At 52.0% G+C, this 11,753-nt stretch overlaps 2 protein-coding genes across 3 annotated transcripts; one reads left to right on the top strand and one right to left on the bottom strand.

The window, feature by feature from the left end:
• The first annotated feature begins 2,184 nt into the window (after positions 1-2,184).
• Positions 2,185-10,211, top strand: WDR55 (WD repeat domain 55). The gene is made up of 7 exons (XM_023194570.2): positions 2,185-2,602; positions 6,127-6,227; positions 6,308-6,395; positions 6,507-6,686; positions 6,786-6,885; positions 6,974-7,143; positions 7,232-10,211. The coding sequence occupies exons 1-7, from the start codon at positions 2,412-2,414 to the stop codon at positions 7,551-7,553; spliced, it is 1,152 nt and encodes a 383-aa protein (XP_023050338.1). The 5' UTR covers positions 2,185-2,411; the 3' UTR covers positions 7,554-10,211.
• On the bottom strand, positions 8,677-11,464 carry DND1 (DND microRNA-mediated repression inhibitor 1). 2 transcript variants are annotated; one of them, XM_023194561.1, is made up of 4 exons: positions 11,367-11,464; positions 11,125-11,242; positions 10,312-10,773; positions 8,677-9,628 (listed from the first exon to the last, which is right to left on the bottom strand). In XM_023194561.1, exons 1-4 carry the CDS (start codon positions 11,388-11,390, stop codon positions 9,171-9,173), a joined length of 1,062 nt encoding a protein of 353 aa, XP_023050329.1. In that variant the 5' UTR covers positions 11,391-11,464; the 3' UTR covers positions 8,677-9,170. The 2 variants fall into 2 exon arrangements, with proteins under 2 accessions (XP_023050329.1, XP_023050319.1); XM_023194551.1 differs by having other exon boundaries at positions 10,312-11,242.
• Between the last annotated feature and the right edge of the window lie 289 nt (positions 11,465-11,753).

Raw genomic sequence — 11,753 nt, 5'->3', positions numbered from 1 at the left:
GCTTCTCTGTTGAGCATCTCCCCTCCAGTGCCCTTAAAGCACCAAGAACACTAATTCCACTGGTTGTGTAGAATCACATACAGAAAGCCATCAGTCCTTTCCTGAGCTGTGGTCCTAGATTGCTAGACATGAAGGATGCTTTCTAGCCAGTGTGCCCAGTAGAGAAGGGAATAATGATCCTCACTGATGGGCAAGAGGTGGATAAAGGAATGTAAGGATGATTGGTTTCAAATGTCAAACTCATTCAGGCCCATCTTCAGGCCTAGTCCCTGGACAAAGATTTCCTGGATCCTGCAGTCAGCCTAATGGGCTGCTAATCTGATCCCCAGGCTGTGAAGGACTGGGCTCTGGATGAAGGCATCTAATGAAAATCACTTATGGGTGAGAACCAAAACCTTTTATGAGTTTATGTCTTCCTATGAGCTTTATTAATGTTGAGTACAAATCACTGCCTCCTTGGCTAAAGGTGTAACCTTAGGGAAGTGCTTCGGGTTTAGAACTAATATAGTGTGGCCCTGCAGGTACAGGAATTCCTATCCTAAAGCCAGAAGGGTTTGGTGCCCCTCATCACCCTGAAACATTTGCCAAGGCCCAGAATAGGTCTGTTGGCCTTTGAATCACACCATTCCCTTCCCTTTTCTTCCTTTCTGCTCATTACCAGCACTTTGGTCTGGTGCCCATCATTAGGTGTCATTACTGCTTCCTGGCTGGATGCCAGGCTGCCACTGTCTACCCTGAGCCCAAGATTTGTGGCCTCACCACATCCAAGAGAGCTAGAAAGTCACCTTAGGCTTGTCTTTGACTGTATTCACCTTGGTAGGACAGGTATTTGTGAGGAAGCCAGCGTTGTGCATGGCACATAAGAGGCTGAAATTGGGCCTTGCTGCACTAGCAGCTAGAATGGCTAATTTCAGACAAATGACACCATGGTTTCATGGATGTAGGCAGCAGTCCCAATTATTAAAAATGGTCACAGAGACATGGCACAGATGAAGACATCTGGAGAGTCACTAAAAGCAAGACCTGGGGGTTGACTGTTGGTTTAAAATTCAGTTTCTGAGGCCAGGCTCGATGACTCATGTCCACAGTCTCAGTGCTTTGGGAGGCCAAAGCAGGAGAGTCGCTTGAGGCCAGGAATTCGTGAGCCTATAGCTATGCAGGAGGATCAAACCGAAGAGTTCAAGGCTGTGGTGAGCTATGATCACACCACTGCATTCCCAGCCTGGGTGACAGAGCAAAACCTTGATTTAAAAAAAGAAAGAGGCTGGGTGCAGTGGCTCACACCTATAATCCTAGCACTGGGAGGCTGCGGTGGGAAGACAGGTCAAGACTTCAAGGCCAGGTTGGGCAACACAGAGTTTCTACAAAATACACAAAAATTGGCCAGGCACGGTGGCTCACACCTGTAGTCCCAGCACTTTGGGAGGCCGAGGGGGGCGCATCACGAGGTTAGGAGTTTGAGACCACCCTGGCCAACATGGTGAAACCCTATCTCTACTAAAGATACAAAAAATTAGCTGGGTGTGGTGGCATGCACCTGTAATCCCATCTACTCGTTAGGCTGAGGCAGGAAAATCGCTTGAACCCGGGAGAAGGAGGTTGCAGTGAGCCGAGATTGAGTCATTTGCACCCCAGCCAGGGCGACACTCTGTCTCAAAAAAAAAAAAAAAAAAAAAAAAAAAATAACAGTCGTGGTACCGCATGCCTGTAATTCCAGCTACCCGGGGGATCGCTTGAGCCCAGAGGTGATCGTGCCACTGCACTCCAGCCTGCGCGACAGAGCAAGACCCTGTCTCAAAACAAAAAAAGAAAAAAATTCTTGGGAACTGAGCACTGCTTGACCAGCTCATTGAGTTTCTGTAGACAAATTGTAGGAACTGGCACAGCAAACTGGCCACAAAGATGTTAGGGGCGTGGATAGCAGCTGCTTGAGCTGCCTGCTGTCCGAGACTCCTGTATGTCATCGCGCAGCGTGGGATTTTGCGGCTTCCTGGCAGCCCTGGCTGTCGCTTGACTTGATCTTGGGTTTCACCAAGCCACAAAGGACTAGCGTCCCTCTCTCCTAAACCAAGGGCATTAAGCCTGTCTGAAGTAGGAGAGTAAAAACTTACACGCAGTTCCCAACTTTACGTGTCGTGACTAGGGAGGGAATTGACGGTTGCACAGTTTACCTAGGCCAAACTGGGCCACAACCGGACAAGGAAGTAGCAGATCTCTCAAGCGCAGTTACTTCGCTGCGCTCCACCCACACCAGCAGAGGCCAACCGACCTCTCCTGTAAGAGGGAGAACGTCCGGCGACACTTCCGGCCCCGCCCCCCGAGGCGGAAGCGGAGTCCCAGGCTACTCCGCCCGCGGTGTGGGTGGTTCCGAGGCTGCCTTTCCTGCGGCGGCGCGGCTCGCAGTCCGCAGCATGGACCGCACTTGTGAGGAGAGGCCCGCTGAGGATGGGAGCGACGAGGACGACCCAGACTCCATAGAAGCCCCGACCCGGATCCGGGACACTCCGGAAGATATCGTGCTGGAAGCTCCGGCCAGTGGGCTGGCGTTCCATCCGGCCCGTGACCTACTGGCTGCAGGGGACGTGGACGGGGACGTGTTCGTGTGAGTGCGGGGCAGGGCCGGGGGCGCTGGGTCTGGAAGCTCCCCGGGGATGGAGCTGGGAACAGGAGAGAGGAGAGAAAGTTGCAGGGAGACAAATTTTGCGAGATTGATTGGGTCCGATTCATTCAGTAACATTCAGCTCTTATATCACACCAATCTGTTGAAAGAACTGGAATGTCGTGACAGAGCCCAGAGACCATAGTAGGACAGAAAGCCCTTTAAGGCCTTGTTATTTCCCGGCGGATTATTATTTATTTACTTACCTATTTATTTTTGAGACGGAGTCTCGCTCTGTCGCCCAGGCTGAAGTGCAGTGGCGCGATCTGGGCTCACTGCAACCTCTCCTTTCCGGATTCAAGCAATTCTCTGCCTCAGCCTCCAGAATAGCTGGGATTACAGGCGCCCGCCACCATGCCCGGCTAATTTTTTTGTATTTGTAGTAGAGACGGGGTTTCACCATCTTGGCCAGGCTGGTCTTGAACTTCTGACCTCGTGATCCACCTGCCTCGGCCACCCAGAGTGCTGGGATTATAGGCGTAAACCACTGCGCCCGGCCTCCTACCGGATTATTATATTGTGCCCGAAATAGGCTCAGGAGACCCCTTTAATTGATTTTTCAAACCACAAATCCTGGCTCACGCCTGTAATCCCAGCACTTTAGGAGGCCGAGGTGGGCGGGTCACCTGAGAAGCTGGAGCTCGACACCAGCCTGTCCAACATGGTGAAACCCCGTCTCTACTAAAAATACAAAAATTAGCCGGGTGTGATGGCGCGGGCCTGTAATCCCAGCTACGCGGAAGGCTGTGGCAGGAGAATCGCTTGAACTCGGGCAGTGGAGGTTGCAGTGAGCCAAGATCGCGCCACTGCACTCCAGCTTGGACGACACAGTGAGACTCAAAAAGAAAACAACATAGGCCAGGTGCGGTGGCTCACGCCTGTAATCCCAGCACTTTGGGAGGCTGAGGCGGGCAGAACACGAGGTCAAGAGATCCAGGCCAGCCTGGCCAACATGGTGAAACCCCGTCTCTGCTAAAAATACAAAAATTAGCTGGGCGTGGTGGCACAGGCCTGTAGTCCCAGCTACTTGGGAGGCTGAGGCAGGAGAATCACTTGAACACGGGAGGCAGAGGTTGCAGTGAGCTGAGATCGTGCCACTGCAGTCCAGGCTGGCGACAGAGACTCCATTTAAAAAAAACAAAAAACAAAAAAAACAAAAAGAAAACAACATAAATCTGAGCAGACACTCCCTTGATTAAAACCCTTCAGTGGTCTGCTTTTAGGATTTAGTACAAACTTCTCAATCCCGCTTTCAACACCCTGACCATCTGTGCTCATTCATCCATACCTTTTAAAAATGTATCTTGGGGCAGGCGTGGTGGCTCACGCCTGTAATCCCAGCACTTTGGGAGACCAGGTGGGGTATCACCTAAGGTCAGGAGTTGGAGAACAGCCTGGCCAACATGGTGAAATCCCGTCTCTACTAAAAATAGAAAAATTAGCTGGGCGTGGTGGCGGGCGCATGTAATCCCAGTTTCTCGGGAGGCTGAGGCAGGAGAATTGCTTGAACCTGGGAGGCAGAGGTTGCAGTGAGCTGAGATCGCGCCACTGCAGTCCAGGCTGGTGACAGAGACTGGCGACAGAGATGGTGCCATTGCACTCCAGCAGGCAACAAGAGCAGAACTCCGTCTCAAAAAAATAAAAATAAAAAAATCTCGAAACCTCAGCCCTTTTGCACATGCTATTCTGTCCGGAAAACTCCTTTCTCCTCACTTTTACCTACTATCTCTGAGTTCCCAGGGTCTCTTCCCTCTTCCTCTATCCCCAGACTAAAATTGGTTACCTATTAGATGCTGCCATGACACCAGGTGACATGGTACCTTGCCCTTAGTAATAAATGGTTGGTAACCATACATCCATTTGTGTAATTATTTGAATGCTGTCTCCTTCACTAATGTTTTTCAAATGTCTTTGACCTTGCCTCTTAGAGAAATACCTTTTACATTATATATGCTGATACAGTTTCTGATTTTATTCTATTATTGTGTGCATGTACACAAAATGCTGATTGTAGCTTACTGGTTTGTTATATGACTAGAATGTGAAAAAACACTGTTCTGGAGTGTAATCTTTCATCGGTTTTGTTCTCTATTTTATCTCCAGCCTCTAGTTTAGGGTAGGTGCTAAATACATGTTTGACTTTGAACGAAAGATACAAGTTAGAGGCAGTGGAAAACTTGAAGATACTGTGCTTATCAGATTTACTTAATGAACTTAAACCTCAATCCCCCATTAGCTGTAATGGCCTTGAGTGTGTTAACTTCTGTATTTTCATCTTTGAAAGGGGGAATTATACCTACCCTTGCAGAGGGGACACATTTGCAGTACACTGCCTAAGCAGCTCTTCAACAAATGTAGGTTCCCTTCTACTACTATCCATATTTATGGTGCCAGGCACTTGGGAGTTGCCCTAGACATCCACCTTTCTTCACATTCCACACAACTTTGTTGCTTCCCTTGTCTTAAAAAAGGTTCTGGAGGAAAATTCTTGGTTCTTCCCTTCCCCACTCTCAGCCATGACTATTGTGAAGAGGTTCCTTTTCGGAGGATTAAATTCAAACTTCTACTTGGCTCATGTGGTCTCATTCCCACCCTAGCCCATCTTTCCAGATTCAGTCATGCTACTTTTCTGCTACAAAGAACCCTCCTCATTCCTTATCTCTGCTGCCTCCAGTATCTGGCCCTTGCTCTCAGCCAGGTAAACTCTACTCTTGTATGATCCAACCTACATTTCACCACCTTAGCTTTCCAGGGCTCTCTTCTCCCTTCCCAAGTATTCATTCAATCTGTGAATGTTTATTAAGCTACTTTTTCATGTTCGGCACTGGGACAGAGAAAATGAGCAGGCTCAGTTCTGCCCACCTGGAACTCACTGGCAGTTAAGCATGTATTCATTCTGCCCTTTTTGAGGATCTGCTCTGAGGCAGGCACTGGGGGTATTCCGTAAACAGTACTCACCTCAAAGTTGTTTACAGGCTGGTGCCTCTTCCCCACCTCCATTTTGATCCTGCCTCTTTTTTAGCACGTACTCTCAATGTACTGTAATTGTGGCTTTCTGTAGCTCCTGCAGACCTGAAGTGCAACAGCCTGCTCTACCTTACTGATTTTTACATTTCTAACTTCTGGGGCTGGTTTTTTGTTATTGATGTAAGAAATATTTCCTTCACAGTGGTCCAGACCCAATCGTTGTCCAGGCTGGGGCTTTCAAAGATGATAAAGAGGGGTTGGGTGGGATCACAAAGAAATCTTGAGCAAATATACCTTGAATTAATATATATTGAAAAAAGCAAGACCTAACATTTCAAACTTACTGAAAATGGAGAAATGAGATGAAACTTTTTGTGCTTGGAGGTGTAGAAGCAGGAACTCCTAGGTAGGTGGGAAGGCTGCTCTGTCTAGTTGGTCTCTGCACTCAGTGCAACCCAGGGTGGGTCTGGAGTCATTTACTCTCCTTCCCCTCTCCCCAGCTTTTCCTACTCTTGCCAAGAGGGAGAAACCAAGGAGCTCTGGTCATCGGGTCACCATCTCAAGGCCTGCCGAGCTGTGGCCTTCTCTGAAGATGGGCAGAGTGAGTACTGGGGAAGACAACCAGCAATGTGGTGGAAGGGAGCAGTGAGCAGCACCATGACCTGGGCACCTTTTCCCCAGAGCTTGTTACTGTCTCCAAGGACAAAGCCATCCATGTTCTAGATGTGGAGCAGGGCCGACTAGAAAGACGTGTTTCCAAGGCTCATGGGTAAGGAGAGCAGCCAATTCTGTGTATGTGCATGGAGGTGAAGGGTAAGGACCAGGAGGTCCCCACTGGGACAGAGATGCTCCAAGAAGTTCTACATCTGTGTCTCTCTAGTGCCCCCATCAACAGTCTTCTGCTGGTGGATGAGAATGTTCTGGCCACTGGGGATGACATGGGTGGTATCCGTCTCTGGGACCAGCGGAAGGAGGGCCCCTTAATGGATATGAGGCAACATGAAGAGTACATCGCAGACATGGCTCTGGATCCAGCCAAGAAGCTGCTGCTGACAGCCAGGTACAACCTCAAAGCTGCCTTGCCTCCCCTCCTCTCCCTGTGTGAAATGTCTTCCTCACGTGGACCTTGTGTCTAAGCCTATTGCTCTACTCTCTACAGTGGGGATGGCTGCCTTGGCATCTTCAACGTTAAGAGGCGTCGGTTTGAGCTGCTCTCAGAGCCTCAGTCTGGGGATCTGACCTCTGTTACCCTCATGAAAGTATAGCTGGGTATGGTGGGATGGAGGGGTGTATGCTGGGGGCTTAGCCTAAGGCAGCTTCCACATCGTTTTCCCTATTTTCCTGCAGTGTGGGAAGAAGGTGGCCTGTGGCTCCAGTGAAGGTACCATCTACCTCTTCAACTGGAATGGCTTTGGGGCCACAAGTGACCGCTTTGCCGTGAGAGCTGAATCTATCGACTGCATGGTTCCAGTCACTGAGAGTCTGCTGTGTACTGGCTCCACCGATGGAGTCATCAGGTGAGGGAAGCCTGGACAGCCCTTAGGTCACAGGAAGGGCAGACAGACCCAGCTAGCCAGTACTCAACACTGTTGTTTCCCTGCCCAGGGCTGTGAACATCCTACCGAACCGAGTGGTGGGCAGTGTGGGCCAGCACCCTGGGGAGCCTGTGGAGGAGCTGGCCCTTTCCCACTGTGGCCGCTTCCTGGCCAGTAGTGGCCATGACCAGCGCCTCAAGTTTTGGGACATGGTCCAGCTGCGAGCTGTGGTGGTGGATGACTACCGTCGGCGCAAAAAAAAGGGAGGACCACTGCGGGCTCTGAGCAGCAAGACTTGGAGCACTGATGACTTCTTCGCAGGACTGAGGGAAGAGGGAGAAGACTCCATGGCTCAGGAAGAAGAGGAGGAGACTGGGGATGACAGTGACTGAGGGAATGAATTGAATCTCAAGACAGGTCCTCACCAGGCAAGAGTCTTGCTTATTGAGCTGCATCCCCAGAGAAGATACTAATTATTTTTTTAAAAGACAGGGTTTTGCTGTCATCCAGGCTGGAGTGCACTGGCTTGAAGCAGCCTCAATGTGCCCAGGCTCAGGGTGTCCTTCCACCTCAGCCTCTGGATTAGCTGGGACTACAGGTATGCACTACCACATCAGGCTAATTTTAAAATTTTTTTGGTAGAAATAGGGGTCTGTGTTGCCCAGGCTGGTCTACAACTCCTGGACTCAAATGATCCACCTGCCTCTGCTTCCCAAAGTGCTGGGATTACAGGCACGAGCCACCACACCTGGCCAAAAAACATTTTTTTGAGATAGGATCTCACTCCGTCACCCAGGCTGGAGTGTAGTGGGTTGATCATGGCTCACTGCATCCTTGACCTCCCGGGCTCAAGTGATCCACCTCAGCCTGCCTGGTAGCTGAGACTTGGCATGTGCCACCATGCTCGACTAATTTTTGTGATTTTATTTTTTTGGTAGAGACCAAGAGTTTCACTATGTTGACCAAGCTGGTCTTGAACTCCTGGACTCAAGTGATCCTCCTGCCTTGGCCTCCCAAAATGCTGGGATTGATATGAATTTTTCAATTCAATCCCAGCTGCCTGGCTGGATATGAATTTTCTTTTTTTTGAGACAGGATTTCGTTCCTGTTGCCCAGGCTCGAGTGCAATGGCATGATCTCGGCTCACTGCAACCTTCGCCTCCTGGGTTTCAAGAGATTCTCCTGCCTCAGGCTCCCAAGTAGCTGGGATTACAGGTGTCCGTCACCACGCCAGGCTAATTTTTGTATTTTTAGTAGAGACAGGGTTTCTCCATGCTGGCCAGGCTGGTCTCGAACCCCTGACCTCAGGTGATCCACCCATCTCAGCCTCCCAAAGTGCTGGGACTACAGGCAAAAGCCAACACGCCCGGCCTGGATATATATTTATAATACCCTACAGTGCAGCACAAGATGCATTCAAAGCGCTGATATGAGGAAGTACTTGCCAGGTAGCAGCTATTCACTCTACCAGTATAAGACAAACTCTAAGCTAGGGCAAGATAGCACAGACACAAGTATATACTAACCAGGGGTTTAATATAAATACAACCAGCATAGAAAGACCCAAAACTACACAGAAACCAAAACCAGAATGCCATGTGGTGGAGCCAAAGGGCAGAATTTCTGACCCCTTTGGCTCAGCTGCCCCTCCCCGCAAATAAAAACCAACAAAGAAGGCAAATCAGGACAATAAAGATTCATGCTAAGCTGTGGCAGAGGGGGGAAGGTATGATCGGGTGGGTGTGGGACAAGGAATGGCCATGGAAGACCACAGGGTCAGCTTGGACCCTGGGCTGGGAGAGGGAGGGCAAGGCCCCTCACCACAACTTAAGCCAAACCTAAGCTGCCCCAGGTGCTGTAGTTCCCTGTCCCAGCAGGGAGGCTGATGGCCTGGGCCCATGCCCCTCCCCACCTTTGGGAGTCAGATAGTGGCCACCCAGGCCTGCTGGGCTGGGGCCTGACACAGGCTCTGCCTGCCCATTCAGGCTGCCTGTGGAGAGAGAACAGAGTCACTGTTTAACCATGGTACCTGCCTCAGCCCCAGCAGACCACAGGAGGCTGGCCCCAGACTCACTGAGTGCCTGCAGCAGCCGAACAGACACAGCATCCTTGGCCACCTCATGCCCATCCTGGCCATCTAGGGTCAGCACAACCCAGATGAGGCCACTAAAGGGCACCGGATGCCCAGGAATCACCACCTGGTACCAGAAGCGGTGCCAGCCAGCAGGTCCTATGCCCAAACACTTAGTGAGGAACACAGGGCTGCCCAGCTTCATTCGTTGGCACAGCAACTGCAGGGTAGCCCGAGCCCCTTGGGACCCTAACTTGTCCCTTGCCAAGGCCAACTGGCTGCCCTCTGGTTGTGGGGGCCGCAAGGAGGGACCCAAAAGCTGCTGGCGGAGTCGCTGCTTCAGGTCTGGCTTGAGCCACTCCACAGCCACCTGCTCTCCACAGAGGTGTGACTGCCCTGCAGGAAAAAGGTAAAGATAAGGGCAGGTCTAAACCCTGGGCCCAAGCCTCCAGGCCGTGAGCCCTTTGGAGCTACACAGTCCTGTAATGTGTAGCCTTAGCATTTCCTGGTAGTGTGACCATGGGTAAGAAAAGACAAGCCTTCAGGCTCCATTATTTGCAAAGGGAGTATAACACAACTGCTACCTTACAGGTTTCCTTGGAGAAGTACTGGTTAATGCAGGTTTTGTCTGCCTTACAACCATCATAATGGCTAATCTTTACTGCCAAAAGTTGCTGTAAGTCAGTATGCTAAATACCATACACCCATTATGTTACTTAATTCTCACAACCGTCTGAGGAAACAAATACTATAGTAAAAGGCTCAGTTGGGTTCCCTCGAGCAAATCAATTTCTCTAACAGTTTCCTCACAGCTTGAGGGTCCTGTGCCTATTATGCAGTGTGGGTGTGGGGGAATGTTGAGGATTAAGTCAGGAGATAATGCTCGGGGAAATGTTACCAATTTAGGTAAGTGGTGGTGGTAGCACCATTGGAAGTTTTAAAAATCTGAGATCAAATAGTAAAGGGTTGCAAATTCTGGCATGTTTGACTCTAAGATCTTGTAACTTCAACAGCTATGCTCAGTGTAAAGTGCCTGGCAGAACGCGTTTGGCCCCAACCAGCCCCCCGCCACAGCCTACCTTCCACCAGGGCCTTTTTTGCCATGGCAGCGGCCCGGTGAGAGCTGAATTTGAGCAGAGCGATCTGCCCAGGCGCCGGTCCGGGGCTGGGCAGCAGCCGCGCCTCCTGCAGGCCGGGACCCAGCGGCTGCAGCGCGAGCAGCAGCGCGCTGCGGGTCAGATTCAGCGGCAGGCCGTCAACGCTCAGCTCACACTTCTCGGTGCTGCGGCACACGAGCAGCGGGCAGGACGGCCGCAGCGGATGGTTGTGCAGCGTGGCGATGGCGGCCTGCGCGCCGCGCCGCGAGCTATAGCGGGCATAGGCGAAGCCGCGGTTCAGGCCGCTGAAGGTCATCATCAGGCGGAACTCGTAGAGGCGGCCCACGCGCTGGAACAGCGGGATAAGCTGGTGCTCGTACACGTCCTGAGGCAGCCGCCCGATGAACACCTCTGACCCAGCTGGCGGCGGGCTGCCCACCCAGCCTGTGGGAAGGGGGTATGCAAGGCCACCGTCAGGCGACGCTTTCGAATTCTGAGCCCACCGACCCAGCGCGCGGGGGTGGGAAGCGATGTGAACCAAGGCTTGTGAAATGGGCTTACACCCGTACCCTGGGTGGCTGGCATAATTAAGTGACTGCGCTAACGAAGGGGCTGGCACAGAGTGGTTGAGATTGGCCCCCTCCCTCGACGGGGCGGGTGGACGTGGAGCCACAGTTCCTCCTTTGCTGGAGGATATAAATCCGGGTAGTTTGCAGTTCCTGACTGCTCGGGGCGGCCCCTCCCCCAAAGGGGGTTGGTGTAGCCAGACAGGCAGAGGTGCTGGGACTACCATACCTGGGGGTGGCCCGCCATACTTCCTCTGCCCGTTCACCTGCACCAGGCGGATGCCTGTCTCCCTGACCCACGCCTCCAACGCCGCCTTGTTCTCTGGATTCACCCTCTCACACCACAGCTGAGAGGGAAAGGAAGGTTGGAATGGCGGATCGCCAAGTCCGCCCCCACCTCTTCTGTGGGTACTGGGGTCCCTAAAGCCGACCCCCGCTCCGGCGCCAGCCCCCAAGTTGCCAGCCGCTTACCTCACAATCCCGCTTGGACTGCATGGCCCTCCCGCAGGCCTCCTCTTACCCTCTTTATAACTTCCTCCCCACCAGCCTCTGGAAGCTTCCTTACCCCTCCACCCCGCAAGCTCTCATTGGCTCTGAGCGCGACCCCGCCTCCCAAGGGGGTGGAGGTATCCACTGCACGTGCGCCGCCCGGGCTTCGCTCAGACCCTCAGGTGAAAGCTGCAAATTAGTGGGTGAGTACCTACGGGGACTGCCTCCCGAGGAGGAGGAGCTCCCAAGCCGCAGGGTGGACGCTGGAGACAAGAACCTCAGAGTCACAAGTTTACTGTCTTTCTCCCTTTTCCATCCCTACATTGGTCTGCCGGGGAAGGTGGGGTTAGGCATCAGTGACACGCAGGC

The sequence above is a fragment of the Piliocolobus tephrosceles genome, chromosome 4 (genome assembly GCF_002776525.5).
Source record: "Piliocolobus tephrosceles isolate RC106 chromosome 4, ASM277652v3, whole genome shotgun sequence".
Lineage (NCBI taxonomy): Eukaryota > Metazoa > Chordata > Mammalia > Primates > Cercopithecidae > Piliocolobus > Piliocolobus tephrosceles.
Note: the sequence above shows the minus strand (reverse complement) of the source record. Positions and strands in the feature narration are given on the sequence as shown.

Coding starts and splice junctions, on each gene's coding strand:
- WDR55 (XM_023194570.2), top strand. CDS start 2,412: ATGGACCGCACTTGTGAGGAGAGGCCCGCTGAGGATGGGAGCGACGAG. Junction 6,228..6,307: donor CTTCTCTGAAGATGGGCAGA/GTGAGTACTGGG, acceptor CCTTTTCCCCAG/AGCTTGTTACTGTCTCCAAG. Junction 7,144..7,231: donor TCCACCGATGGAGTCATCAG/GTGAGGGAAGCC, acceptor TTCCCTGCCCAG/GGCTGTGAACATCCTACCGA.
- DND1 (XM_023194551.1), bottom strand. CDS start 11,390: ATGCAGTCCAAGCGGGATTGTGAG. Junction 11,243..11,366: donor AGTCCAAGCGGGATTGTGAG/GTAAGCGGCTGG, acceptor TTTCCCTCTCAG/CTGTGGTGTGAGAGGGTGAA. Junction 9,629..10,311: donor AAAAAAGGCCCTGGTGGAAG/GTAGGCTGTGGC, acceptor TTTTTCCTGCAG/GGCAGTCACACCTCTGTGGA.